The 27,909-nt window shown below is 38.9% G+C and overlaps 1 protein-coding gene and 1 long non-coding RNA gene across 4 annotated transcripts; both read right to left on the reverse strand.

Moving 5' to 3' along the window:
- Positions 1–1,280: 1,280 nt before the first annotated feature.
- LOC136991130 (uncharacterized) lies at positions 1,281–3,857 on the reverse strand. Its single transcript, XR_010883166.1, has 3 exons — positions 3,119–3,857; positions 2,392–2,512; positions 1,281–1,350 (listed from the first exon to the last, which is right to left on the reverse strand). It is a non-coding gene; the product is annotated as an uncharacterized lncRNA (long non-coding RNA).
- A 2,582-nt stretch (positions 3,858–6,439) lies between these two features.
- Positions 6,440–26,343, reverse strand: CHAF1B (chromatin assembly factor 1 subunit B). Of its 3 annotated transcripts, XM_067298833.1 has the most exons (15): positions 26,276–26,343; positions 25,402–25,532; positions 22,642–22,774; positions 21,802–21,919; positions 20,138–20,241; positions 17,676–17,772; positions 15,877–15,961; positions 14,724–14,817; positions 14,021–14,090; positions 13,847–13,938; positions 12,193–12,355; positions 10,605–11,027; positions 8,334–8,425; positions 7,904–7,949; positions 7,711–7,810 (listed from the first exon to the last, which is right to left on the reverse strand). In XM_067298833.1, exons 2-15 carry the CDS (start codon positions 25,525–25,527, stop codon positions 7,792–7,794), a joined length of 1,662 nt encoding a protein of 553 aa, XP_067154934.1. In that variant the 5' UTR covers positions 25,528–25,532; positions 26,276–26,343; the 3' UTR covers positions 7,711–7,791. The 3 variants fall into 3 exon arrangements, with proteins under 3 accessions (XP_067154924.1, XP_067154918.1, XP_067154934.1); XM_067298823.1 differs by lacking the exon at positions 7,904–7,949 and having other exon boundaries at positions 6,440–7,810; positions 8,334–8,422; XM_067298817.1 differs by lacking the exon at positions 7,904–7,949 and having other exon boundaries at positions 6,440–7,810.
- Between the last annotated feature and the right edge of the window lie 1,566 nt (positions 26,344–27,909).

Here is a 27,909-nt window from a genome sequence, read left to right on the forward strand (position 1 = left end):
CTACCTTGAGCAAAGATGAGGTCCTGCTTACTCTGATAAGCAACTAATTCCCTGAATGTTGTTGCCTGCTGGCAGGAAGCTGCAAAACTAAGAGTTGTGGTGTTTTAAAGGAGCCTTCACATTCCAGCTAAAAAGAGCAGTAATGCAGCTATAACCCATCTCGGAAAATAGGTGCCCTGGGGAACAAGGACCCTCACAGGGCTGAGAAGTGTCCACAAGAACTCACAACAACACAAAACTCTCTCCCTGCCACCTACCTCTAATAAGGCTTTTTGCGCTTTCAGCTTCCCATCCATCTCCCTCCTTTTCCCAAATGCCAGTTTTGTTCTCCTTCAGTTAGCAGCCCTCAAATATATCTCCACATCCCAGCTCAAAAAACTTCATCCACACCTGTGATTTTTCCTCCCCCAGCTATCTCCATTTCTACTTACACTCCTCTGCTCTTCAACAAAGAGGGCTCTTTCCAAGTTCTCAAGGGGCAAAGAGAAAATCTGGAAGTACCCCTGGGTAGGAGCACTGTGTCAGGTCTGCCTGATCATGATTTCCTTTTTGTACTCAAAGGTGCACAGGAAGAACAGAGAGATTTGGGTCTACTACAAAATATCTTTCTGCCTATTCATTCTGCCTATTCATTTAAGAGCTTTGTCTTCTTCCTACAGAAATGCGAGGGGATGAGAGTGCAGTTAGTAGCCTTAAATCCTTATGGTTATTTTCCTTTTGTCCAAATAGGAGTGTAAAGATAGGGGAAGACACCCAGTGATGTTCCTCTTTTGTCAAATGGGGTTTGAAATAGAATATCTCCTATATTTGCCCAGACATACATGTACATTAATAAAAATCATGATAGGGTCAGAAGCAGGAGTTAAGGAACTTTCCATTTATGACAGACAGTGATTGATCTATGAGGTGATGTAGAAGTGAACCGGCAGAACAGCCCCTGTTTCCCTATCATTCTTCACATTAAAAAGCAATGCTTTTTTGTTTGGAGAAGCTTTTAGATGCTGACAAAATATTAATGATGAACACATTAGTCCTCTGCCTCCATTTATGAGCTCTTAGCACTTCTGAAAATCTGGCCCTTCTATGTTCCGTTTGGGAATGACCTCTCTCCAGTTTCAAATATGTTTGTAATACTGATTTATCCAAAGAAATTCCACAACGAAATTTGCTATTGTCATGTAGCAATGATCTAGAGCATTTGAACTGCAAGAGACAAATCATTTATAGTAGCAGGAAGAAAAATGAGTGGTGTGAAAAGTAGAAAGGTTTAATATAGCAAATTCTGTTTAGTGTATTAACATGTAACTCTAGCCTGTCTCTTCTTCCTCGTTCACCATTCATCATCAACTCCTACAGCAGAGAAACACAAATACAATAGTTACCGTGTTAAGCCTGTTTCCTTCAGAAGAAATGAAGTTAATGTAAGCATATAGTATGTGTGTACACAACGTAGATTCCCTTTGGAATCCACAGTCAAATATTCACCACATTTTGACGAAAAGGCGTGGTTAAGTAACTATAAGATTTGTTAATACAGGCAGCTGGACAGAGAAAAAAAATAGTATCAACAGTACAGGAAGCATGATGTCTAGTTGTCTAAGAATTAACCATTACTACACACCAGAAAGTCTTTCCAGGACAAAGACAGTTGTGAATGCTGTCCCCTATATCTAAAAAGTTGCAAATCTATTTGAAAACACCAGCGCTATTAGCCATATCAAGCATATGAAAAAAGGTCTGAATAGTTCAGTGGCTCAGAGAGGTATTGGGGATATATCTGCATACATTTTTGTTTAGGAGCAAGGGCTTCTTATGATTCTAGCTAACAATAGCTCAAAATCAAAAAAAAAAAGATTTCATTGACTGGGCAGCACTAACCTGGCATGATGGTGATTTACAGTGGAACTAGCAAAAAGCACATTTCCAGGAATAAAAAAACTTAACTATAGGGAATTGTACATTTTCTTGCTCTTGCAGACAGAACACATTTCATGCATGAGGACTCCTTGCATCCTGCCCTCACACCTGCCACCCTCCATGGCCACTCTCTCCTGGGTGCCAGCAGCTTTCTGTGACCCTCATCATCTTCATTTCCTTTTCACTGGTGGGAAGATAAATAGCATGGCAGGACAGCCTTTTAAATGGGATTAGGACAGATAAACTGATATTGTTATATGGACACATATGTGGTTAACTGGTTTTTTTTGCCTTATGAGTGGTGCATACAAAAATTTTTCTCTTCCTTTTTTGCCAGCTCCCGCCCACAACAACTGGTGCTATCACTGGTAGAGGCAGCAGCAATTCCTGTGTACCACTAGTGATGTGTGTATCACAGCTTGGGAATTCCTGCTAGACAATCAGGAGCTGGCTGAAGCTGGAGTGTGTACTAACCTGATGGTCCTGATGCCTTCCAGATACTTCCTATTCCCTCTTCAAAGAGTTTTTCCACAGAAATGGTGCTTATGACATTCTTGGAAAGATCAGGGCTGGATGTGGCCTTACAGGTTGATCACTTTACATTTTCCAAAAGAGAAAAAATATCACGTTATAGACTTGCTTTCCTTAGCCAAATATAAAATGTCATTTATAAGAAAATGAACCCCATCTTCTCAGAAGGAAGCTTGTGGGAGCAACAAAACCAATTTTGTTTGGTGACAACATACATTTGTTATATAGATTTATTTACAACTTGCTCTTAAAAAGAACATTGTGTTTTGTTTATCTTCACTGTTGCCTGCAGCTCTTTCCCCATAGCCCCAGGAGGAGGAATCCTATAGAACAGTGACAACTAGCGGTCACTCTGCACTTTCTTTTTACACAGAAGTCTCATGCTTTGGGCTTCTACAGCCTGTACTTGTTCAACCATTCACTGAACTTTTTGCAGCTGAATGATCATTCACCAAAATGAAAAAAGGCACATGGGTTATAGTAGCAAGCAAACTGTGTTTCTGACAAGAGTAAACAGTTACACACATTTACAGACACAGACATTTAAAATGAGAAAGTATGCAGAATTGGGACATAAAGATGACCTTGTAAAAGATCTACTATCACGACAGATAAGTAAATACATATAAATATAAGACAACCAATCTGAAAAAGGAGAAATACCACTTGCCTGTAACTTGAACTCTTTGAGATGTATAGGCCACATACATATTTACACTATCAGTCAAGGCAGAAGACTTTTTATCTGTGCAGTAACTGTAGCGGATGTGTTCATTTTCCACCTTTCCTGGACATTCTTTTTGACGTCAGGTCCTGACACAACTTTGTTGACAACCTGAAGGCTCTTGTTATAACCTTCTTCATGCTGAAAAAGTGAAGGATATCCTAAGCTCCCAAAGCATGAAGTAAAGGGCAATTCCCCCCAACTGGGGGGGGGGAGGGTTTCGTTTCTCAGTTTAAGTGAAATGTGCATGCCAAGAGTCCTAGCAAACTCTTGCAAGAAGGATCTCCCAAGGGCAGGTTGAAAGGATTGCAAGGCATAACAAGTGACTGAGCTATCCAGAACCCAAAAGCCTGCGGTTAACAGCTAGGAAGCTCAATGATACAGAAGTAGCTACCCTTATACAGTGCAAGAAAAACAAGAGTGAGGCAACAACAGAAGAGGTTGTCTGAGGTTCATAACTGCACCCACAAGGCTTTTGCCTGAAGAAGAATGGCTGAAAGGTGGCTCCATAGTCTGAAGGTGCTTTAGGTCAGTGGAAACTTTGGTGCTCTTTATAAGTGATCTCTCTGGCATTAGCCTGGGCTCCTGGTCAGTGACTGAGTCCTTTAACTAGAGATTTAAAAAAAAAAAGGTCAAAAGGCTTTTGAAAAGTGACTGGTAAGATTACCTGAGGTTTTGGGGTAGCTCTGAAGTCACAAAATGAATACAATATATATCCCCCTCTGAGATGGAAAACACTGCTATGGGGAAAGTCCCAGACTGAGATGGCAGAAACCAGTGTTCTGGACACTTTCCCATATCCTTGGGGAGTCTGGCAGTAAATTAGGCCTCTGAAAAGAGCCATAAAATCCTCCCTTGATTTCACAGAGAAAAGGGACGCAAATGAAGTTTTTACTTGCAATGGGTGAAGACAATTTTGCAAGTAAAAAACAAGACCACTGCAGAACATGAGGTTGTGGTGGGGTTTTTTTTGTTTGGTTGTTTTTTTTCCTCCTCATGACACACAACTCCTTGGAACCCCTCTGGGAGCTCATCACTGAATCAGAAACTGAAGCTTAAGATAACAGGAAGGCTGAATCAGTGCCAAGAGGTGGCATTGAGGAGGGTACTGAAGCAGGCACCAAAGCAACAGCAATTTGCATTTTTGCTTTGTGTTCCAGTAGCATTTGTCTCTCCTCTGAAAAACAGACAAGTTACCAATCCTATACAAGTCTGTGAGGGGAAGACCCTAGAGATGGATTTACTGAACCATTAAGGTGAGTGCTTGAGCCTGGAGATGTTCGTAAACACAGTTGTGGCTACTCCAGCACCAACTGGAACAGCTGATGTATCGATAGTTGGCCTTACGGGTCACGGGCATTGACTTGAAGGCCTTTGGCAAGATGAGAACAGGTAAGACATCCTCATGTTTCCATCCATTTAGTAACAACATATTGCCGCCTGGCTTTTTGATCTTTCAGGGCACTGGTCTATAGGATATTGACATACAGTAGTACCAAATGCTTTGACTGGTGCAGGGTCTACACACCCCAAATAAGGAGTTCCATAGTTCCCAGAGCTGAACAGCGATATTGCTGCCTCTTCTGGGAGTTATTTCCACATTTTCAACTCCCTCTTCTTACTGCTGCAGGGTTGAAAGGAGATGTTACCTCATCAAGATAGTACAAGCAGAGTGATGGTTCTTGGATGGGATATGATCCTCACAGAAGACACTGAGCAAAATTTGACCTAGGCAGAAGATGTCTACATCCTGTTCACAGCTTGAATATGAACTCAGGGTCCCTTTGAATTAAAAGCAATTCAGCTAGCCAATTAAAAATGACATTTGAGTGAAATCTGAACAAACGAGCACCCCTGAAAAAATTATGGCTATACAATACATCACCTTACCAGGCAGTCAACTGAAATAGCAGTGGGCATGTTCCGTCTTAGAACAGAGCCCTGTGCACGACTGAGAACAGAACATGAACACACTTTCTACAAACAGAGTGAGGATAAAGTTTTCAATGTCTCATGGGTAAATGTATGTGGGGATTGCCCCCTTGGAGATTGAAAGAGGAATCACCGAAACCAGAAAATTCAGTTCTGACTGTCAAAGCATTAAAGACATTAATTTATATATGAATGATGGCTTCTCAGAGAGAAAAAAAAAAAGAACAAAAAACACAAGCATCCATTTATGAAAAAAGTTTAAATAACTAGTTCCATGTAAGTTTCCCAACAGTAAGTAACATAGAATTAACAGAAAAGAGAAGTAAGAAATCATATTGGTATACATGAGACAATTAGGACAAATGGAAAAAAAAAAAGTCCTAGTAAGGAAGATGAAATACCAAGTAAAGTTTCCTGACAAAGATCATGATGTGAAAAAAAAAATCTCCAGCTGGAAGCAATGGAGGCCACATTAAATTGAGAGCTCCCATCAGATTGGAGGGAAGAGGGAAAAACAGTATAAACATAAGTGGATGTCACCTGAATAAGTACGGTATGAAATAAAGATGAATGCTGTGGTAAGTACTTGTATCTGAAGACCACAGAGACCAGATATGCCATTAACATAATACACCCAACCTAGTAGCTTTCAACAGAAAGGGTAGTTTATGCTGAAATACACTGTGAAAAAAAAAAAAAAAAAAAAAATTAAACATCAAGATAACATTTCCAATTAGTGTTTAGAACTGCAAGTTTGAATTCAAAGGATCATTTGCAGGGTATAAAACCAGACACTGCAGTACCAGGTGGGACACCATCCCACAGAAAGATGAAATACTAATATCCTTACAGCTCAAGCTGAACAAAAAGTAAAAGAGCATGACCAGCAATGCATGTTAGCTACAAATATCTGCATTAGCTATCAATTCAGATATCTCTATAAAATTTTTTGGGAAAAAAAATGGTTTTAGATATGGCTTTGCTTGGTAATAAATTCTTTATAGTTCTTACTATAAGAAAACCCAGGTTTGGGTTTTCCAACAGAGCTCAGCTCCATCCTTATCTCACTGGCTTAAAGCAAAGATGTAATTAGCTTCCTATAATTCTTTGCTTATTAATTTTTGTTGAAATTTGATTGTAGGCTTCAATTGTTTGATATGGTCTTTCTGACATAGGTTTTTGTTAATACTTCTTCTCCTTGTGAAATTTTTACAATTTTTACTTCTGAAACATTTTTATTCCCCTTTTCTAAAGTATTAGTCCAGTTTCTTAGAAATTGACAGAAAAAAAACAGGAAGTAAATTACACACTTTTAAAACAACCAGATCCAGGGAAGAATGTAAGGTAAAGAGCTTTAATATGAATTACAACTTTTCCCTCCTGCATACTTTGGAACTTCAAATGAAAGTAGTATATGCTTCATCACAAGAGAAAATGCCATTTAAAACTTTTATATACCATCATCAGCTAGAACAACTATTCACATTTTAACAGCTATCCTACTTTTTAAAAAAATAAGTACATAATGGTAAGCAAAAATAATGAATCGTACAAGTTTAGAATATTGTGGCTGCGCGTTCTACTTCTGGAGTCATAGGCCACGCACCATAAAAAAATCAAGTGTGGTTTTCAAACATTTTGGTCTCGTTTTCAAGCTGCAAGTCTTAGTTTAATTACATAGCAAGCATTAAATGCTAAAATAAATGAATTCTTAAAGGTGTAATATACACTGGATTTGTATTATATTTTATTGGCTAAGGGAGTTAGATTTGGATAAAAGAGAAAAAGGAAACCAGTACTTTTAATGTATACACTCAGATTTTGCTGCCTCAAAAAAATCTCATGTCTGCTTTTTTTTTTTTTTTTAATATGGAGACTAAACAATTAAGAATTGCTTTCCTCTGTTTAATGCTTGTAACAGGTCTTCAGGGGGGTCTCTTCCTTCTGCTTCCCTGTTTCTTGTAGTTATATGTTTTGACTGCCATTTCAGTCGTAACAGCGGTATTGCATCTGCTGCGTTCAGAGCATGTGAACATCAGCTTTCATTCCACCTGTACTGGAGGGCATGAATTACTTTGCACAATGCTAAATGTATAAGCCAAGCTGCCTGAAAGAAAGATTTTTTTTTCTTTTGTCTTAAACCACAAGAAATCATTATGAATGCATTCAAGTCCTTAGAAACTAATCTTTTAGGTTTTAGGTTAGCCAGACAGGTTCCTGGAAGACATAATGTTTAAAAACACCAATTTAGTGACTTTGATCGAGATGCTTATGTTACTGTACAGCTTTTCAATTCCCAGATTTCCCCAATTTCCTTAAGCTGTGACATTTCTTGAAAAAGAACGCTGTCTTCAAGAAGTAGAAGTGCACTTAAAGTCACTTTCCGACTATTTCCTCTTCTGCAAAGCTACATTCCTGAAGCCTTTGTCTTCTACTGCCAGCTTCTTTCTTCACAGCTCTATGTCTAATATGCATATGGTACTTCCATCAGGAACTGAGGATTTAACATTTGCAAGAAGAAATGCACTCTCAGATACGGCTGCATTGCCTTCTGACTGTGAAGAGTCTACTAAAAGTTTAGTTTTTATTTGGTTGAATTGCAGCTCATTTGATCTTCAGGAGATGTAGAAAGAGACATTTCTTCAGTTCTAGGGCGTTTAGATGCTGGGGGATTTTGAAGACTGTCATCAGATGGTAAAGGCCCCTCTGAAACAGGCAGATATGAAAGTCATTTAAGCTAGGTGAAGCCAGATTTTAAAAAGTAAATTTCTTTTCTAAAGTCACAAAGAATTCACTCACAAAAGAAACTGGTTTGAGAGAGTCTGGCATCTGAAACAACAGTGTGCTGCAAGTACAACAGCAGAAAGTGCCTTTAAAACCTACTTGTATGACCTAGAAGACATAACCTCCAAGCAAATTTCTTTTTTTAGTGTTTCAACTGTCAGCCAACACACCCATTAATGTAAAACTGTACTGACATACTATCACATGAGCAGCTGCCCGCAAGCAACCACAGTGAGAGCAGCAACACATTGCACATTGTCCAAAGCACCTTTCATACACAGCCAGAGGATGGGGAAGCTTTACAGCCTTGGGTTTGTGCTTGATTCAGGAGTTTTATATTTATCAGATTACACTCAAATTCATAATAGATTATACCAGAAGTCTAAAATGGAAAAAAAATGATTGGCAAAAAACTTTGCTGATACTAATAGCCACAAAAGCTTACCGTGTTCCTGTTCCGAGGAAGGAGGTATCAAAACTGCATCTGTGTATGTCAAGGTTGGAGTATCTGTCTTCACTGGAATCAAGTTTATTCTCCTTTAAAAAAGCAGAAACAATTCAAGCGCTTTAAAGACACTACATCCACAAGTACTTTATTTGAAACTTTCTTTAGATTATAATCATTTAAATTTACATGTAGTTTTACTATGCATTTTTTCCCTCTTGCTACATTTTGAATAGAGTATTTTTAAAAAAGTACTTTAAATACACTATTCACCTTTTTCACTAGCAAGTATTTTTGTATATGTGATATGTAAAACAATGCCTGATATTCACTTTCTGAACATATTACAATGGTCAAACTCTTTGAAAGTTAAGATTGGCTGCAGAGGCAAGGCTTTTACACTGCTTCTTGGCACCCGATACAGCTTCCAGTTCCACTGGAAGAGCCTGCTGTTCCCTTCTGCTGGCCCTGTCCTTGTTAAAGCTGTAGATTTATAAGTCTCTAGGGAATTCTTTTGCTCACTGAAGTTGACTAACAATTACGGGGCGGGGAGAGCTCTTCGTGTCATATCTGCTATTTTCTTCTGCTAAATCTCTTCTGGACGGCATTTAAAAATAAACCACCAAAGTAGCAGAGCTTTAAAAAAAAACAACCCCCCCCCAAAAGAACACACACACACACACACACACACACACACAGGCAGCACCTTATGTGCTACTACAAGATGGCACTCATGGCATAAATAGTTGAGATGACTAAATATAGTTTCTTAATTCTAGAACACAGATGGGTTAAAAATAGATTTTTAATCTACTCTATCTGTAGCCCTGCAAAACTTTAGACAAACCTTTAGCTTCTCTTTGACCAGATTTGTAAGAAGTGTCACAAGCTAACTACTCCTAATCATTTTGGAGCAATTTCTCTATGCAGTCTGTATTCCTGGCACATTTACATGTCTCAGGGTAAAAACATCATCATTTTCTTAATCTCAGATCACAGCTGAGGCTGCAATACCTCATGCTAATCATGACTATTCCAACATGTCTGACTTGTACTCAGTTCATTCAGTGCTGTTCTCTCCAACAACAGTAACCAATGTTAATATGGTGACCAAAGAGTCTTTTTAAAGCAAAATGTTATTTATTTAGAAGAAAACCGAAATCTAAAGATATTAAAATGATTACAGTCCTGCCAAGGATATAAGCCATCTGTGCAGGTTCAATGATGTGGGCCTGGTAGTCTACACTTCTGTAAAAGTCTTGGGGTTTGCAAGAATGGTAGCCAGCCACCTTAGCTCATGTTAAAAGTTTGTTCTCTTCTGCCTTCATGGGATTCTCTGTCTCTCTGTCTCTCTCTCTGTCCCTGTCTTGCGAGGGTGTGTTCTCGCTGTTGCGTGCTCTCAAAAAAAACAAAAAATGAATTAGTTCCATCAGTCACCCCCTTCTCCCAACTGCTGTCACTTTCAACTAGCTAGAACCCTTTGACATGTTAGTTTCAGTGCAGATGAAACAGAGGTATGCAGAAAACCATCATCCTGTAACTATCTTCTCCAAGAATTTTCTTCACAGTTGCTGATGAGATCCAGTATCCTCCTTTCTTGCTCACCACTTCTTACCTAGCCACGTATTAATATATTCTTGTAAGAAAGTCAAACTCCTTCAATTATAAAACAGCCTTGTTTTGCTGAAAAGGTCACATACAGGTCTCGAACTGCATGGCTCTCTCCTCACTGCTGCAGACTAGCTCAGGATCTTATATTGCAGGTTGTGTGACTGCCAATATATGGATTACAGACAATTTCTAAAAACATCTAAATCTTCACCTTAGGAAACAACACCAATCAATGTATTAAGTCCCACACCCATGACTATGCACACTGAGGGCCTGTGCAGCCTTGCACACTTCACTACTTAAAACATTTCTTGTCAGAACGGACACAGTTGAAGTCTACAGGCACCATCTCTATACAGAAAGTGTGGCCTGAAGGTAGATACCTGTTGCTGCCCTATGCACAAAGCATAAAGGTCAAGTTAACTGTGCTACTGCCTCACATTTTAGATAGAAATACAAGAGCTGTACATTTAGGATCCAGGAAACATTCTGACCTTTCAGTTGTAGTACAACTGGGACACAAAGTTCCATGTCAAGACAGCTACCACCAAGACACAAGGCAGGGAATTTATGTCTAAACCTCAGCCCTTTAAATGTAGCACAAGCACAGCTTGTCTTGGCCTTCATATTTATGATTGCAAACGGCAGCATAAATCTCACCTTGGCGTCTTGCTCCACGCTTGTAAAGTGCTGAGAGTAATCCTCCTGGGCTGGTTTACTTTAGTACGCTGACTGGCTGGCTGGCTGGTTTTCCTCTCGTCTGAGGATGAAGTTGGAACGTTTTTTATGCCAACAGGTGTGGAAGGCAACTCCTTACTGGCAGCTGTGGGTGTTCTAGTTTGAAGAGTGGGAGTGCTGGGATCGGTGGTCCTGCTAGGAGGAGTCCCCTCTGTCAGTCGAGAGCCTGGGGAAATGACTTTGTGTGACTGGCTTTTCTTCACTTTCTTCTCTGTTGCACTGGAAGTCCTGACACTTATCTGTGGCTTCTCCTTCAGTGGTATTCCCAGTTCATCCTTCTCAAAGGTAACAAATGAACAGTATCCATCCGTGGAAGAAATAGCAAGAAAGGCTCCATCACTGGACCTATTTGAGATTTTGTTTTCCATTAAGAGGAAAGGTGAGAACTGCTCTCCTCAACCCTCCCTGCCATCTATAACACAAGCTGTACCTGTCTTTTCCTCCTCCCTTCCCCAACTAAGTCTAAATAAGATTCAGACAGCTGAAAGACATCCAATTCAAATGAACAACAGATACTCAAGTCTGGTCTTCACGTGTGATTTAATCTCTGGCCTTGTCTTTGATCAGCTATAATATGCTGCTGCCAACACCTGCATGCATGTGAGCTGGCACAAAGTATGGTTCAATTGCAGGTATATAAATCTTCCGTTAATTTCTGAAATAGTGCTGAGCTCTGCTCATTCAGACCCAACAGGGCAGTTCAAACTCTTTAGCTGTGCTCCCTGGGCTGAGTAGAGACAATGCTCAGAATCACTGTAGTGCTTATGTGAACAGGTCTTTGCTGCTCATTTCACCAAGTAATGGTGATCACTGATTTAAAACACATGATTTTCTTTTCTCTTCTGCTCCCCTCCTCCTGACACACAATGGTCTTCAAAGTATCTGAGCATCAATTATAACTTCTGAAACAGAGGCCTCCACATAGCCCTCAGCTTAGGTAACCGGCTAGGAAGGCTTGAGAGAGGAAGCCTAGTCCAGTTGATGGACTGTATCCTGACTGCAAGACTTGGGTCCAATTTTCAGCTCCATTTCTGACTCCCCACTTCAAACCAGACTGATCACTTAGTCTCAGATACAAAGAAGCAGCAAGCAGATTGTGCATATAAAGCAGGAACTGGCCAGGATACAGGTGTCTGAACTCAAAGGGGTGACCTTCAAAACCTCTAGGTAACTATTACAAGTAACACAGCCTGGACAGGAAGTACTTCTCATGGGCGCTCTGTGCCATATTAGCTTTCGTACAAATTTCACATTTGTGTGCAAAAGTGCTGTTTGTCCTTAGGGTCCTTGTGCCTTGTTCCCCAGCTGATAAAAAAACCCTGCAACTTTCCCACAAGAGCAACAAGAAGTGGCTTGCTGTTTAGACACTGTGATGACAGTGACCAAACGTGTCATAAATGAAACAGAAAAATAAAGCAAGACATAAGAGCGGAACTTCAACACGTAAAGACAATATTCCCCCCTCAGCAGCAAATCTTCAGCAAATCTTAAGAATCTACCATTTACCTACCATGAAATGTCACTCAGGGTGTGGTAATGTATGTTAGAAACATAACCAAATGGAAACGACTGCTGAGTATCATAAAAAAGCACAGAATCTTCTGAAGCAACAGCAAACACCAATCGATAGGGCAGTTTAAATAGAGCAGGAGCTGATTTCTGACTGATTTCATCTAGAATGCAAAGAAACAAAACAGCCTGATGATTCTCTCTTGTATTCATCGCAGGGTAGTAACTGCACTAGCTCAGTCATGAACCTAAAAAAAGCTTTTATTATTAATCAATATCAAGACAATGGCTGAGAAGATTACACTTTACATTTTATACAAGTGCTATGTCAGGCACCAACATTTCTGTTGACTGAAGTTTGTTCTGTTTAGTCTTAGCTTAAGAGACTAAAAGTTAGCAGAAGTTTTATCCATCTAGGTTGCTATTCTTTTGTTACATATTTGTCATATATTTTCCAGTTTAATTTTTTCAACATATTTATATGTACTTTATTACTAAAGTCTGAACAAACAAATCTCAGGATATACTTTAAATCAAAGTCGCCATAAATTTATACTGCCACATTATATTCTGTATGACCTATTCAAAACAATAGCTTTAACTCGCTTTTGTGATATCTGAGCTACTGGTTAGTCTTTGATCCCAACAGTAGGTCTTTGTAAGGGCAGGTTTTTCCAACTTCCATCAGAAGCTGACTGCTAGCTAGCTGCTTTCAGAAATTACTACTATACAGAGCTCCTATTCACTTCCATGATGATTACAAAAGATACACACCTAATGTTAATGTAAGGTACCACAAATTTCTATAGATTTCTGGACTATCACAGATCTTCACTTTTCTGGGAATGTGTTGCAGAACCTAAACACTCCATTCAGAGGAGCTACAGAGACTGAGAATGGACACTCATCTCCTTACCTTGCAACACAGCATGGCAACGGATCTAAAGATTATGATGGAAATACAGAACACATACAGAACAGATAATTTCTAAATCCTCTAAGGAATACCACCGATTGTCCTCTAAAGAAAGAGCCTTTATTGCACTCCAGCTGGAAACGACCAAAGCTCTGTCTTTGCACCAGAGTAAGATCAGTCTTGTTTAAAAAAAAAAACATATACAAACTCCTGGCCCCACTGGGTTCACAATAAGGCTGGATTTCAGTCTCCAGGTAAGGTCTCGTGCAACTTCAAACAATCCTTCCCTCCTCAGAACTCCTGTTCTGGCCAGTAACACCAGTTTGGCCTCCTTAAATAAACACCAATGGTTGCTGCAAACTACACCAACTCTGTGGTGCTTCTTCAATGTGAGTAGTTGAATCTAGAAGAAAAAATTTCACTAGGTTGCTCCTTTAGTGCTAAGCCAAATTATTTTCTTTTATTCACACAAAATGGTTAAAAGTTAAATACTAAGCAGTGTTTTCTGTAGCCTAACAGGCCAAATAAGAACATTCATCCTCTGTATCAAAAGCTATTCATGAGGTTCTTAAGACGAATTCAGGGTCTTAAAATTAGGAAACAGTTTCCAAGATGTGGTACAACGCTATCTTAATGTAAAAAGGCTAGGGCATAGAATAGTATGACCTGCAACTAAACAGCCAGATTGTCCTTTTCACAAATTTGCTGTAAAAGTATGTACCTGAAGGATTTACAGTACCTTTATTAAGTGCTCGTCTCAACTCAAAGTATACTGGGCAGCAGCGAACGGCAAGAGTTGCCTTTCCAGGACAGGGCAGGTGACCCATGGGCCTTTTATGAAAGAAACAGTATTTCAGAAAACAACATTTGATTTTTTTAAATAAAAAGATATTTTGATCTTATTAAACTCTACCTTTTAAGATTGTTTCTGGAGAAAACATATGTAGTGTTTGTCACATTTTCTCCTGATTCAACACAGCCAGCTGAGAAAATAAAGGTTAAAACATTACTCATCAACTGAGTACACACTTTATGTTCATAAACATTTTATTTCTCAGGAATTAGGCTTGTATTAGTTGGGCAATAGCTGTGTGATCTGAACACAAAAAGGCATCCCAAATATTTATTTAGTGCTGTTTGTGTTTCCCTTATAGATTTCCCCCTCAAAACTTCTTTTTGATGTTGCCAGACACCTACAAAAGCAGTGCTTATATGGGCAAACTGATCCCCTCCTTGCAATGTTACTTTTACTAGGACTGTAGAATGTTTTTCAGAATGGGGATACAAATGAAGAGAGACCAGACAAGTCAAAAGAAACCACTCATTATTCTCCAATTCTATTTTAATAGAGCTATAGTGTTGCAATTTATATATGTTTCAGTTAAGAAAAATGCTATAGGTAATTTTTAATCACAGAAGAAAGTTGAGGTTCTGGACTGTTAATGAAAGAGTATTGCGGAGTCTCTTTCTTCTCAATAAGAACATGATGAATGAATGAATGGCATGATTCAGATAAACAGGAATCCCCTATCAGTTTTGAAAGCAATCTTGATGCACAATCAAAGGAGGGTGCAATAGATTAAAGGCAAGTTATAGTACACGTTCTTTTCACATACCTGGAGTGAGTAATAAGGAGCCATCAGGAGTAAAACTGAGTCTGCGGAAAAATGACTTCATGCTGTCATCATGAAACATCCGATAGCTCCTAGCCTGTAACATTGAAAATATGATTGTGAGAAGTGCCATGAATTTGTCAGTTGAAATCCAAGTGAGAAAAATCATCTGGTTGTACAATCCAACCTGAATGAAACTTTTATTTTAAAAGATAAGTATTTTAAAAGACACGGCTCCTTCAAACTCACTTTTTCTCTGTGCTATAAATTCTGTACAGCTAAGGAAAACAGCCCTTGATCCTTCTTCAGCTACTAATCAAAACACTCCAAGAGCAGTCACATTAGACCAGTAATGAAAAAGTAATAATAACCTAGAGAACAACATTATTTAATAGTCAGTCTAAAAGCCCATTCCTTGGGTATTTAATTTTAACTCGAGTATTAGAGGTTTAATGAGAAACTTCTATAATGGCAAAGAGCTCTCCCAGAACTGTTCTTCAGTCTGTGTAAAAATGTTTTCACCAGTGTCCACCCCCCCTCCCCCCACAAAAAAAAAGTTATAGCTAGCTTTAGAAATGTTATATATACACTATCATTTACTTTATTTTTACTATAATTTACTTCACTTTGGGGAGAAAGCTCTTCATCTGCCCTCTTAGGACTAGAAAGAATTTTCTAAATTTTCACTAATTCATATTTTTCCTAAAAATTATAGTATGTTTTCAGAGATTTCAGGCTGTTCAATTAAAATATTATTGCAATATAAATGCTATATCAAATCCACAAATAATCTTACAGCTATTGCCTGACAGATATGTTTGAAGTCCTTCCATTAAAAATTCACTATCCATACTAATTTGCACACTTTTTTTAAAGCATTAATAACCAAAGACATATTGTATTATCCAGATGAACTTGTAAGAGATCACTAGCAGTAGGCAGCATTCTTTGCCACTTCTACAGTGTTAGAGGAAACCCGAAGAGAAGCTCTCTATTTACACAAACACAGAGATGAGACAGAGACAAACACAAAACTATTTGATATACAGAGTACTTGAACTGAAAATATTTGCCCTGTATTTTCATGGAATAGAGTAACCCTCATAAAACAGCACCCAGCACATTCTCCAATACCATTAGTAGCAGAACAACATACCTCTCCTTCAACTCCTGCCCCCGAAGGCATCTTGGTAACATTAAATGCTACACGTTTGGTTTGTGAGTTGTATACACGCAAGACCCTACATTGGGGAGAACACAGTTAGCTATAAACAGCTCGCTTTCACCCCAAGTTTCACACATTGCTACAACACCTCTCTTTTCAGTCGTGACTGCCACATAAAAATGACAATCACACGTTTACTATAACTCTGTTCATCAAAGACCACCAGGGAGGACATGCCTTCATGACTAAATAACCAATGAATCATTGGTAACAATTTGACTCAAGAAGGTTTGTGAAGTACCAGTATACACATTCATGGAGGAAGGAAGGAAATAACGGACAGTGAATGGCCATGTCATTCCCAATTGTAGTATAGTGGCTGTATCTGTTCCTACGGAGTGTGAACTAACCCCAAAGACAATTAGCTGTATTTCTAGGCTTCATTGGGGCAGTTTCCTTTGGAATAAATGAAAACTGGAGTATAACTCAGTAGAGAATGTTTGAACTCCCCTGACTTCATCAGCAGGTAGCCTAAGCTAATCCAACTGCTGGTCCCACCATCCCCTACTTTCTAACAGCTCTTAAACTCATCAAACCCTTCACTAAATTATACTGGTTTGTTAGGCTGGCAGAAAACTAACCTAACACAAAAACCAGAGCTTTCTGCTGATTTAATGTGGTGAAACAGCTCCTCAAAGAGTGCTGTACAGATCTAGAAGTGGAAAGTAGAAGCTGAAGCTGTGGCAAACAGCAGTCAGTTTGAGGCTTTCACAGAACTACAGGTTCCAGATGAAGCCATGTGTCACAGCTAAGCTGATCTGCCAAAAGGGTGAAGGGGTCTCCTTGCCCCCCGGACTGTTGAGTGCCCACTCCTGGCACTGGACCTGGCTCCTGCTGGACTCCTGTTGAGCTGCTGTTATCTGCTAATCTTGCAGAAAAACGTCTGCAAGATGTGGGGGTGGAAAACTTTCCCTCTTCAGATTAGTTTGTACCCTAGCTTGTAACTTCACTCCAAGAAAAACTCGTGTGTATCTCCATCACTTGTGTTTCACTACTGCTCATTTTAATAAAAGCACATGAATTTCACATAACTGATTATCAGAAGACAGAGGCTCATAATGACCTAGCAGCCATTTACTTACCCTTTTTCTTGGTTTCTTAAATCAAAACTATTTTTCCACTATTACAGCAATTTTCTCTGCAAAGGGTGCCAGATGACATGCATTTATTAGCCAGCTGCGAACCCCTTCAGAGCAGTACACATGCCCTAAACAGCTTAAGCTGAACTGCAAAGCTCTGACAAGGGCCAAGTTTATGAAGTGTGTGTTTGCTTTCCCAATGACATCACTTACAGAACTGCTGGGGATGGAAGGAGCAAGAGGGCAAAAGAAAGATATCAATGGAAAAAACATTTTAACTAATTTCTTAACCTGCTTTTTTCTTTCTGTAAAGCATATTGACAAGGATGAACTTATTAGCTCACTAACAACCAACTGATGCAGCATTCTCTTAAGATATGTCTGATATCTCTAATGACCAATACCAGAAAAACTCATTTTCTTAAGAAAAATTTATGCAAAAGGTTGCATAAGCTTATTTCTTGCTTAGAGAGACACTCAGAGTCAATCATTTACCACAAGATTAACTAAATTATCATTTTACTTTCACGCCAGCCCTTTTACAAAACAATCTGAATACAATTAAAAGAAAAATCACATCCACTCCATACACTTTTTCTTCATTCATCCTCAAGAAAGAACACTAAGACAAAACACAGACCAACAGCTCACCTATCACAACTCAGAGTTGCAATGTACTGGCCTAGAGGATCCCAGGTTATTCCTTGGACATAACTCTTGTGTTCATTTAATATTGAAACCTTCTGTCCTGAAATTACAAACAGTTTTCAGATTCTAAGACCAATGTGTTTTAAAACAATTTTTCATTTCAGAAATAAAAAAAGGCAAAGCGTTTCAGAATGTACACAAAGCATTGTTTTAAACATACAAACTGGTAACTTGGTGGTACCTGACAACAATGTTGGAAATAGTTGCTTTGTTTCTAGAATCATTGTAAGTACAGTAAATTTGGACGTGTCAATTTAAGGCTTGTTCCCTACAAACTAACTTAGATAAACAACTTGGTCCAGGTGTTAAATGCACAAGATGAGTATATTTTAAAGCCAAAAGTATTTCCAAACCTTTCTGATTTAGAAAAAAAATATTCATATAGGTCTAGAATACTGTTCAACAACTAACTAGATTTGGCTGGATACAGAGCCAGAAATTTCAGCATTAAAACATAACTTTCAGCTGGGGTTAGATAGCCAGGCTCTCCATCTACGGTTGTATAAACTCATCTACTCTGTTGAGCAGGCACTAAAAACCATACTCCAGACATACTGACTGATGGCTTACACAAGGACAGCTATTAGAAATAATTCTGTAGCAGTGCTAGCTCATGTTCTTCCACAGCTTACTCTTATCAGAAAGATCTGTCAAAGACATAAACTCTCTGACCCCACTGATGTTCCAAAGTTCATGAATGAACGTTACAAATCCAAAGTATTGTGATTAAGTAAAATTACAGGTAATTCTCACAAAACATTTTGTTTTAAATACCAGTGACAGATGTCCTTCTAACAGTACAGCATTGCTTTATTGAAAAGAAATAATTTACGAGCCGACAAGTTTCAAAGACAATAGCTCTTGAGAAAGACTACACAAAGAGAGTTGAGGCCATGAGGCATCGCACCAAAAGTCCTTCTGGCCTCGTATCCTGTCTCAGACAGTGGCCAACAATAGATGCCTAGGGAAGCATATAAGAACAGAGCAAGTACAAAATGATATTTCTCCAGAATACCCTCCCAGTTGCCAACACTTCCCACCTTAAGGATATCTTACACCAGTGATGTTATCTTTGTGCTGAACAGCCCTATGAATTTTTACTATTAATTTTCTTCCAGCCATTTTTTAAAAACATGCAAATGTTTAGCTTGGGTCATTATGAGAATCTAGCCATGAAACTCTTTACCTATATGTACCTACAACTTCAATCAGAAAGCATACATTTTCCAGTAATGGCTTCTTACTTCCAACTTATCATATGTGCCTCTGCCTAGAGGACACAAAACTGCTTCACATCATTAATTCCATGCTAAAAGAAAGCAGTGACAATAAAAGACATTACAGATAAATAGGTTATATTAGTATAAGAGGACATCCAGGTTTTTTAGTAGTAGTTCTAATAGGTATGTCGACCTGAAGTCGTTACAAGCAGTCCAAGATGCAAAACATACTTGGTCATGATGTCTGTTAACATACTTATGTTCTGAACATGCACACACTTAATTGTACATTCATGTACTTATGGTAAAGACTTCTGTAAGGGAGTATATGTGTCCGCAGTTAGGATGGGAGAGATATTAAGCACCCAAAAAACCCCTCAAACCAAGAATGTGAAAAATGTAAGCAGAACATTCATGTTTTCATGTGTGTATACACTGAAGAAAAAAAACAAAAAACAATCTGTATTCTATTTTATTTTTCTTAATTAGAAACTAAGTATTAGAAATGCGAGATTAAAGGTTAACTGTGGAGAAAGCTAAGTATTTCCAAATTAAATTAAAAGAGAAATTAATGACTACACTGCTATTAGGAAGACATCAAGCCACTGTAAAGCAGCCTAACCTATCTGGTTATTACCAGCTGTATACATACAGCTGAAACCTGCAGAGTACTAACTACTCTGGACTGGTCCAACAAAGCTTTTCTAGATGGGCTTTCCTTGGAGGACATGAGCAATCCCACTGATCTGCAGGTAAGCATGAACATAAATGCTTTGCTAGATGCAGCCCCAAAACTGTTACACAAATGGAGCTTGTATCCTATACTAGCTTTCCGCTTTTGACCCAGGTAGTTACCTGATATCAGTCAAGTTTTGTTTGTTTGGGGGTAAGGGAGGAAGCAGGAGAATGAATAATATACAGCATGCTTGTGTGGCAGCTTGGGAAAAAAAATTGGGCAAACGTTACTTCCCGAGTACTCTGAGTTGAAGAGATTACTGACGTGTAAATTTTGCCAGCTTGAGGTTATCTTTGTGTGTGGTGGTACCTGCATCACAGTCCCAGAAGTCTGGCAATTAAGTGGATTGTTCAATCATCAAAAGAAACTTTTAACTATTTTGATAAATACCAAGAGACACTTGCAGCAAGACTAAAGTCACAGATGATAAACTTGCACTTAGCATTTACCTTTATTGACATCCCACATTATGGCTGTGTTATCTACAGAGGCAGATGCCATGTAATTTCCATCTGAGGTCCAACAAATATCATACACGTCTTCTAAGTGACCTCTAGAAGCCAGCAGAAAAGAAAGCAATCATTAATTATAAAATGAATAGCTACATGTGTAAAAGTAAGAGTTCTGTATAGTTTAAGGTTATCAAAAAAAAATCATGGAGAGAAAAATAAAGCATTATAAAAGTAAAACAAAAAGCCATTACTTTTTTTTTTTTTTAATTCCATATTCAGAAGGGAGTGGAACAAGAAAAGTACATCCTGCTTCTACCCAAAATATGACTGCCTTTTAAACACTTCATTTTTCACAGACAATGAAAATCCTGCATTTAAAGTAATTTATGAATTTATTTCTAAAGGACTGCAAAAGAACAGCTCTAGGATTTGTACAAGACAGAACACAAAACATTGCACCACTGAAGTAATTAGGAAGCTATTCAAGAAAACTTTCCTGTGTATTTATGGGCTTCATAAAAAATATTAAACAGAAGCATGCATACTGAACAGAACCACATGAAACAAAGAAAATTAAGGTTGATTTAGATATAGTCTAAACAAACATTGTAAGATAATGAGAATCACCTAGAAGGACACCATCAAAAACAATTTGTATTGCTTGTAGACTGAAGATTCATCATACAGTGTGGCAGCTTAAGTATTTGCCACACTTTATTTAAGGAAAGGGTTTTTTTTTAAGCAATATTAATTTTGTTGTACCTCCAGACCATACTAATGCTTCATGCAATTTCACTAGAACTTTTGAAAGTGTTCTCACATCAACCTCAGTAGGTGCAAGGAATGCATCAGTTATGGATAGCAGTTATTTATTTCTTGTAAACAAGTGTAAATTCTTAATGATTTCTTTAGTGTAGACAGACAAGAGATCAAGACTTTCCCAGATACTACACAGAAAGCAGGGTAGTGTTACACATATTGCCCATCAAAAAAATGCATGTCAGGTTCCAAAACCACTAATCTCTTTCAATCTTCTACGGAAAGCAAGAACAGCATACACTTGTATTCCAACTGCCAGCAGTGGTTTGATGCCTTAGCCACTATGAACTCCCACTAACACTTATTTAATTATAGCAGGCATGTTGTGTGTATTTTATCATTGTACAGCTTGAAACAAGGCTGTATAATATACTGTATTTTCAACTATAACAAGACTAGTTGAAAAAAAATTGGCTTAGCTTCACAGCTACTGTCTGGAAAACTTACATAAACCATTTCATCTACTGGCACTTTTTTTGCTTTAATATTGATCAAAATTTCCAGTATAAAACCAGTAAGTAAAACTTCATATTTATCTTATATATCTCTGGGCAAAGCTCTAAGTTTAAGCTTCCTAACCTCAGGAACCAATTTCAGAGCATACCAGCTATCTCACACAAATGCCAAATCTTCTGCCTTAACACAGAAGTTACAGGTTGGTACTGTATCAAAAGAAAAAGTCAAAGATCACAGAAGGATGAATACTGGAACAAGTAAATTTTTGAGAGCAGTGAAGTTCTACATACACTGAACAGAAGACCATACCAGATAATAAAAGGCACTGTTTAATCAAAACAAACAAACAAACAAAAAATAACCAGACTCATAAAAGTTGAAGCTACCTTAAAGTTTTAACAACTGTCCAGTTCTCCTTGTTGAGCTGAGCTTCATCTTCATCCTGAAAAGCTAACGGTTCTGATTCTTTGCTATCATTCAGCTTCCACAATAAAATCACAGCATCTGTAGAAGAAATAACATGAAGCTTTCTTTCCTGCTGTTTTGTTAATACATTACATTTGGTTTAACATTAAAATTATCTCACATAAAACACACGAAAAGCAGATTTTTCTTTGGAATGGGAGGAGTAGACCCTAGACCGCTTTTCTCCTCCAGCATGAGCTACTGATTTTAAGTTGACGTCTTTTATTTTTTATTAAGTGATATAATAAAGAGCAGTATCCTCAGAAGTGAGATGAGAATTAAGCACTTAGCTTTCAGTCTGCTTTTGATTAGAGCTGGACATGTTTCTGTTTGGGTTTTGAAAATTTTCTACTGAGACAGGTAACACCCAGCTCTGCCTCATGAAGCACGCACCTATCTAATGCAGCCCTTACTGTGACTGAAGAACCCCTGGAGCACTCAAGAAACAGGGCTAAATTTACAAACTCTGCCACAGCCTTCCAGCAGGACACTAGGTAAATCCTTCAATCCCCCCATCTGGGAAATCTGGATAGTAATTCTTTCATATCTGGAAAACAGAGCCTCTCAGACACACAGTCAGTGAGAAGTTATTTAGGAATTGCATGACGTGCATGTACTAATGACAATAGGAGCGCATGCACAAGTCCAGAACTGGAAAAGCAGGAGAGAGGTATGAACAAGTTCCCATGCTCATTTTTTTTTTCCACCAGATGCATAAACACAGCTTCTTTATATTAGCTTCATTATGTATTATTACTCACCATCTCCTCCAGATGCTAGGATCTCACCACTGGGAGAGAAGCGTACAACATTTACTGCTTTGGTATGGCGGACGAGATTGGACAAAAATTCCACAATTGCTTTTCCATCTGGTCCTTTTTCCACTTTCCATATCTAGTTACAAAAGCATTACATATAGTTTTCAAAAACAAAATGGAAGATAGGCCAATGTACTATATATGCACTGTTTCAGTTATTCATGCATTTACTCCTTCAGCAGTCATTCTGAACTTGTTATCTGAAACTATCAGAGATAAAGTTGCAGTGGCACTGCAAATTTCCTCTCTACAAGCTGCAACTGTAATTACATTGCAGTATTTCTTTAGTTCTACTGAAATATATTACTGAATATTTCCAAGAAATAAAAAGACAACCGAACACGACATTGACAATCTCTAGGTTCAGATTAATTTGACAATTGATTCAAAATTATAGACATAACAATATGTTGTCAACAAATTGGCCAACCACAAATAGCAACAAATCTGAAACACAGTGTTCTCTACAACAGAAAAAATTATTAGCTCTCTTTAGAAATCTGATCAAGCTGAAGAGTTTTACAGCATACCCTGAAGGTCGAAGGATTTTGAGGGTCTGAGCAAGAAATATGGGATACAAAATATCAAGAACAATTCCAGTTTTCCATTGATCATAACCACAACATTATGACAGGTCAGAGTTGCTCTTGCATGTAACTCAGTTCAGAAAATAACATGTGTTGATAGGGAACTACCAAGCAATGGAGCAGCTTGATTAAAGACCTCTGTAATTTTTTCCAGCTTTTCTTCCTTATGCAATAGTCTTCTGAAATAAGCAGAAGTAGCAGAAGTTTTTTATGTCAAAGAACACTGAATATTTTCTGGCCCTGAAACATATATAAATATGACCTAAGTATATATTCAGCAACTTATATACAGCCAACATCTCTGAAATACATACACTGTCAGGTGAGAAGGCAATTTGCCAACGAGGATAGAAAAAGTTTTGGCTGAGGCTACCGGAATTAAAAACCTGATTTTTAATGACATCTTTATCCCATTTATCATCTGTAAAATAGGGAGGCCTTTAGATTAGTCATGCCGATCAGTTATGTGGAAGCTTATTCTTTCTCTTTTCCTGACCATTGCACATGTAGTAAGATCCCATTAATGTATTTTTATTTTTTCTTCAGATATATCAGATGGTGGAAGCCTGACAGAACGTGAGCAGGGCCGACGGATAATTAAAACGTAGAATTGTCATGCAAAGACACACAGACAGATACGTACTTACATACATAGCAGACAGATACATACATACATATATATATACACACATACATAGCAGAAAACCTACATGAATTCTTTGCACTGGTGTTCACTACTGAGGAGCACAGGGAGGTTCCTGGGTTGGAACCTTTCTTTATGGCAGGATTAGTTTGAGGAACTGTCTCAAATTGAAATAGCAGCAGAAGAGATTTTAGTGAACAAGCCACAAAAAAAGAAAAAAAAAAATTACTGCAAATCACCAGGTGCAGATACTACTGCTGAAGAGACCTACAGGAACTCAAACATGAAATAAACAGCCTAACAGCAATGAGTAACCTACTCTGTTTCAGTCTCAGCACCAGAAAAACAGGAGAGGCAAACACTGGGTCAGTTTTTGTTTTTGTTTTTTAAAGAAGTGCTCTAATGGTGACCTAGAAAAACTCTGATCGTTAAGTCTAACTTCCATACAGAGAAACCATTAAAAAAATTATGAGTCAATGTATTTCTCTGAAAACGAAATTATACTTCACCAGTCCATTAGCCTTAAATAAGGAGCTGATGAACATGCAGATAAAAAGAATGCAGTTCACCCAGCATACTCAATTTTCCCTAAAGCTTTCCAACTAGAACTATTAAAAGGCTTTTAGAGAAACTAAGTGACCACTGAATGAGAGGGACAGTCCCCACATTAGAAAGAATTTAGAAAATAGTAAACAAAGGCTTGATTTTGCAAAGGTGAACCTTACAGTCACTTCCTTTTGGGCCTGTGCTATTTAACATCTTCATAGGTGATTTTCAAAAGGGATGAACAGCTGATTAACAAAGTTTGCTAACATCAATCCAAAATTATGTAGGAGTGTTGCATCTGAAGCCGAGTGAAAAAGGAAGATCACAAGATCTCGTATTGCTGAGTGACCACTGATAAAACAGCCAATGAAATTCAGCATTGATGAACACAAAGAAATGAAAACTAGTTGTTTCTTACTAATCCATAAGACTGTGCCCTAAATTAGCAGTTACTATTCAGGAATGCCAGCCAGCAGTCAATGTAGGCAATTTTCTGAAAATGTCAGTTCAACACTCAGCAGCAGTCAAAGACAGTATGTCAGGGTAGGAGTCACTCTGTACATACCTGTACAATCTCATACTCTTTCCCTAAACATCCATCAATGAGGCCAGGCAGGTTGACAGTTTTTTTTTTTTTTTTTAAACTAACTCCTGAAGCACAAAATGTAAAGACCTAATCACAGACCAGCTAAAGTTAAGTAACAGCAGGTTAGCAAGATGACTGATTTTAAAACAAGTTCTCACTTTTGCTTGATTACTTTCTAGTTTTCCAAAGCAAAAAAAAAAAAAACCAACACACCCTGCTGTTATCCTGCACTGGATAATACTCATATTACCAGTTAATAACACATCATCTTACATAATAAGACATTTGATGCTCTATATGCTAAAAAAAAAAAAAAAAAAGTTTGAAACGTAGAAGCTTACGCGAACGGCAGTATCCACGCCTGCTGAGGCTAGTCTATTGATCTTCCCATCAGTTCCATGTTGAAAGTCTAAGCTGTAAACAGGCTCCTTATTATGCCATGCTATTTCACAAGTGATGACCTTCATATTTGCTAAAGAAAACAGAGCAAATACTGGATAAACTGGTGTTTCTTATAACTGAGACGATCAAAGTCAACACAGATTTTGCAACCACCACAAACAGATCCCATAAAAGTTTCACTGCAGAAATGGACAGAATGACAGATTTAGGGGAGAATTTTAATAAGCTATGATTTATCATTAAAGTTACTGTCCAGGCATACTGTGATAAAGGCAATAAAGCATGCCTCTCAACAGAATTAAACAGGAGCACAGGGTGAGGTTATAATATCCAATTGGAACAATGCTCAAGTAAATCCTGGGGGCAAATCTTTTTATTTTTTATTTTTTTTAATTTTTCCCTTCCACCTCCCAGCGTGCGGCAGCATTCCCAAGACTGCCTTGATCCTGTTCTTCTCAGTCCACGGTGCTCCGCCCTACCCAGCTCCTGCTGAGGACAAGCAACGAGGCCCACCCAAGGGTCAAAGCAACGCCAGACGCACAGTAAGCAGACCCATAACGGATAACAACCGCTTCTCCTTCTTCTGCACTAAGACGACAACGCAAAGGGAAAGAACCGGCGCCCGGGCGAGGGCAGGGGGAAGGCAGAGGCTCGGCAGGCTGGGAGCCGTCCCTGGGCGGCAGACCCGCTCGCCCAGCAGCGACCCGGGCCAGCCACCCCGCCCCCCCGGCGGCGGAGAGCGCGCCGCGCACCCCAACGGCCGTTAACGGACGCAGGGTGGGGGGAAGGGGGGAGCGCGCCCACAGCCCCTACCTGAGCGCGCGGCGCGGCGCTCCAGCCTTTCCCGCGCGAGCTCGCCTTTCCCGCGCGCGCGCCGCCACGCTCCCGCCCCCACCGCGCCTGCGCGCCGCCTCGGCCTCGCTCCCCCCCCGCCTCCTTCCGCGGCCGCCGCGAGGCGGCAGCGCCCCCTGGCGGCCCGGGCGGGCGGCGGCAGGCAGGCGGCTCCCGCGCGGGCGAGAGGGGGAAGGGCTCCACAGTTTTGCCATCTTCACTAGGATTTCTTGCCCGCTTTTTCCTCTGCCTGCCGTTTATTTGCCCTGCCCTAGCCTGGCTGCCAATTAAAAACAAGCAAAAAAAAACCCCCAAAAAACCCCGGCCCAAACAGCAACAAAGCTCTCCCTCTGCCGGGCCCAGAATGGCACAAGCTGTAGGCATAAGAATAAATGTGCCGTCTTTTCCACAGAGAAGGGAACAGAGAACGTCAACAAACAAAATAGCACAAGATTTCGCATCTCATTTTTGTTGTTCTCCTCACCCCAGGTCACACAAGACAATGAAAAATCCGAACATTTTATCCCAAACCACACACATTACAAGCTCAGTTTATACATAGTTTTAGGACATACATCAAGCTGCTGTTACACTGCCAAGACCCTATCAGCCCCCATCAGTCACTTAAGAGAGTAATATGCACTGAGAGGGAACCATTTCCACAAGAAAGGTTCAGTTTGAAGTTACAAGATATAAAGAAGAGCAAACAATAATGCCTGTCTCAATTTCACATATGAGTATGTGACAACTGGGATATTCACACTGACTCCTTTCATTCAGTACTTTTTGTTTTTAAACAGTAATTATTTTAGAATGCATTTGCAGCAGGAAATAAATGCATTTGGCATTTCTGGTTTAGAACAAGCTTTACAGTTGATAATATTGAGCAGAGTTGATAGTTACGGCTTCTCTATTTCCATTGGGAAGGTACAAGAGAATCAACTGACTCATTTAGGTTTTTAAGTTTGCCCTAATTCCTCTGCTTCCTCCCCCCCCCCCCATAAGCAAGTAAACAAAGAAACCCACAAAAATAATAGTAAAAAGGCAATGCTCTATTTAAGATGTTCTTACATTTAGACTGGTCAAAGGCCAAATAATCCTAAAGATTCCTTTCTTCCAAGTGCAAACCTTCTCATAAAAAAAAAAAAAAATAGAAACTGGCATCTACTTTTCCTTCTTTCTATACCATTTACAGCTATAATCCTTCTAGCCTTCTTCATACTACCTACAGACAAAAGTGAGTGCTCTCCTTCCCCCCCTCCTGCCAAAAAAAAAGCACCTTAAAGCCTGAAGGACCTCACCAATTGTCATATTGCCTAACTCAACAGGTGAGAAGGCAGAAGAGAACAAATGAAGATTTCCTGTATACACAATTTGGATATTTTTATTTCTCTTATGAAGAAAGGACTTCTAAATAGAGGAAGATGAGGGTTTCCATGCAAGTATGATGAGGCTTAGAAAGCCAGGACTGTACAAGAAAATATGCTCCGAGACAGATATACTATCAACCTTCTTGTTTTTGCTTGATTTGAAATTTCACTCATATTGCAGAAAGTCTGATTTTTAAGTACGCCTATATATTAAAATCAGTAACGCCTCTTGAATTCCGTTAACAC

Source organism: Apteryx mantelli, chromosome 1 (genome assembly GCF_036417845.1).
Source record: "Apteryx mantelli isolate bAptMan1 chromosome 1, bAptMan1.hap1, whole genome shotgun sequence".
Classification (NCBI taxonomy): Eukaryota; Metazoa; Chordata; class Aves; order Apterygiformes; family Apterygidae; genus Apteryx; species Apteryx mantelli.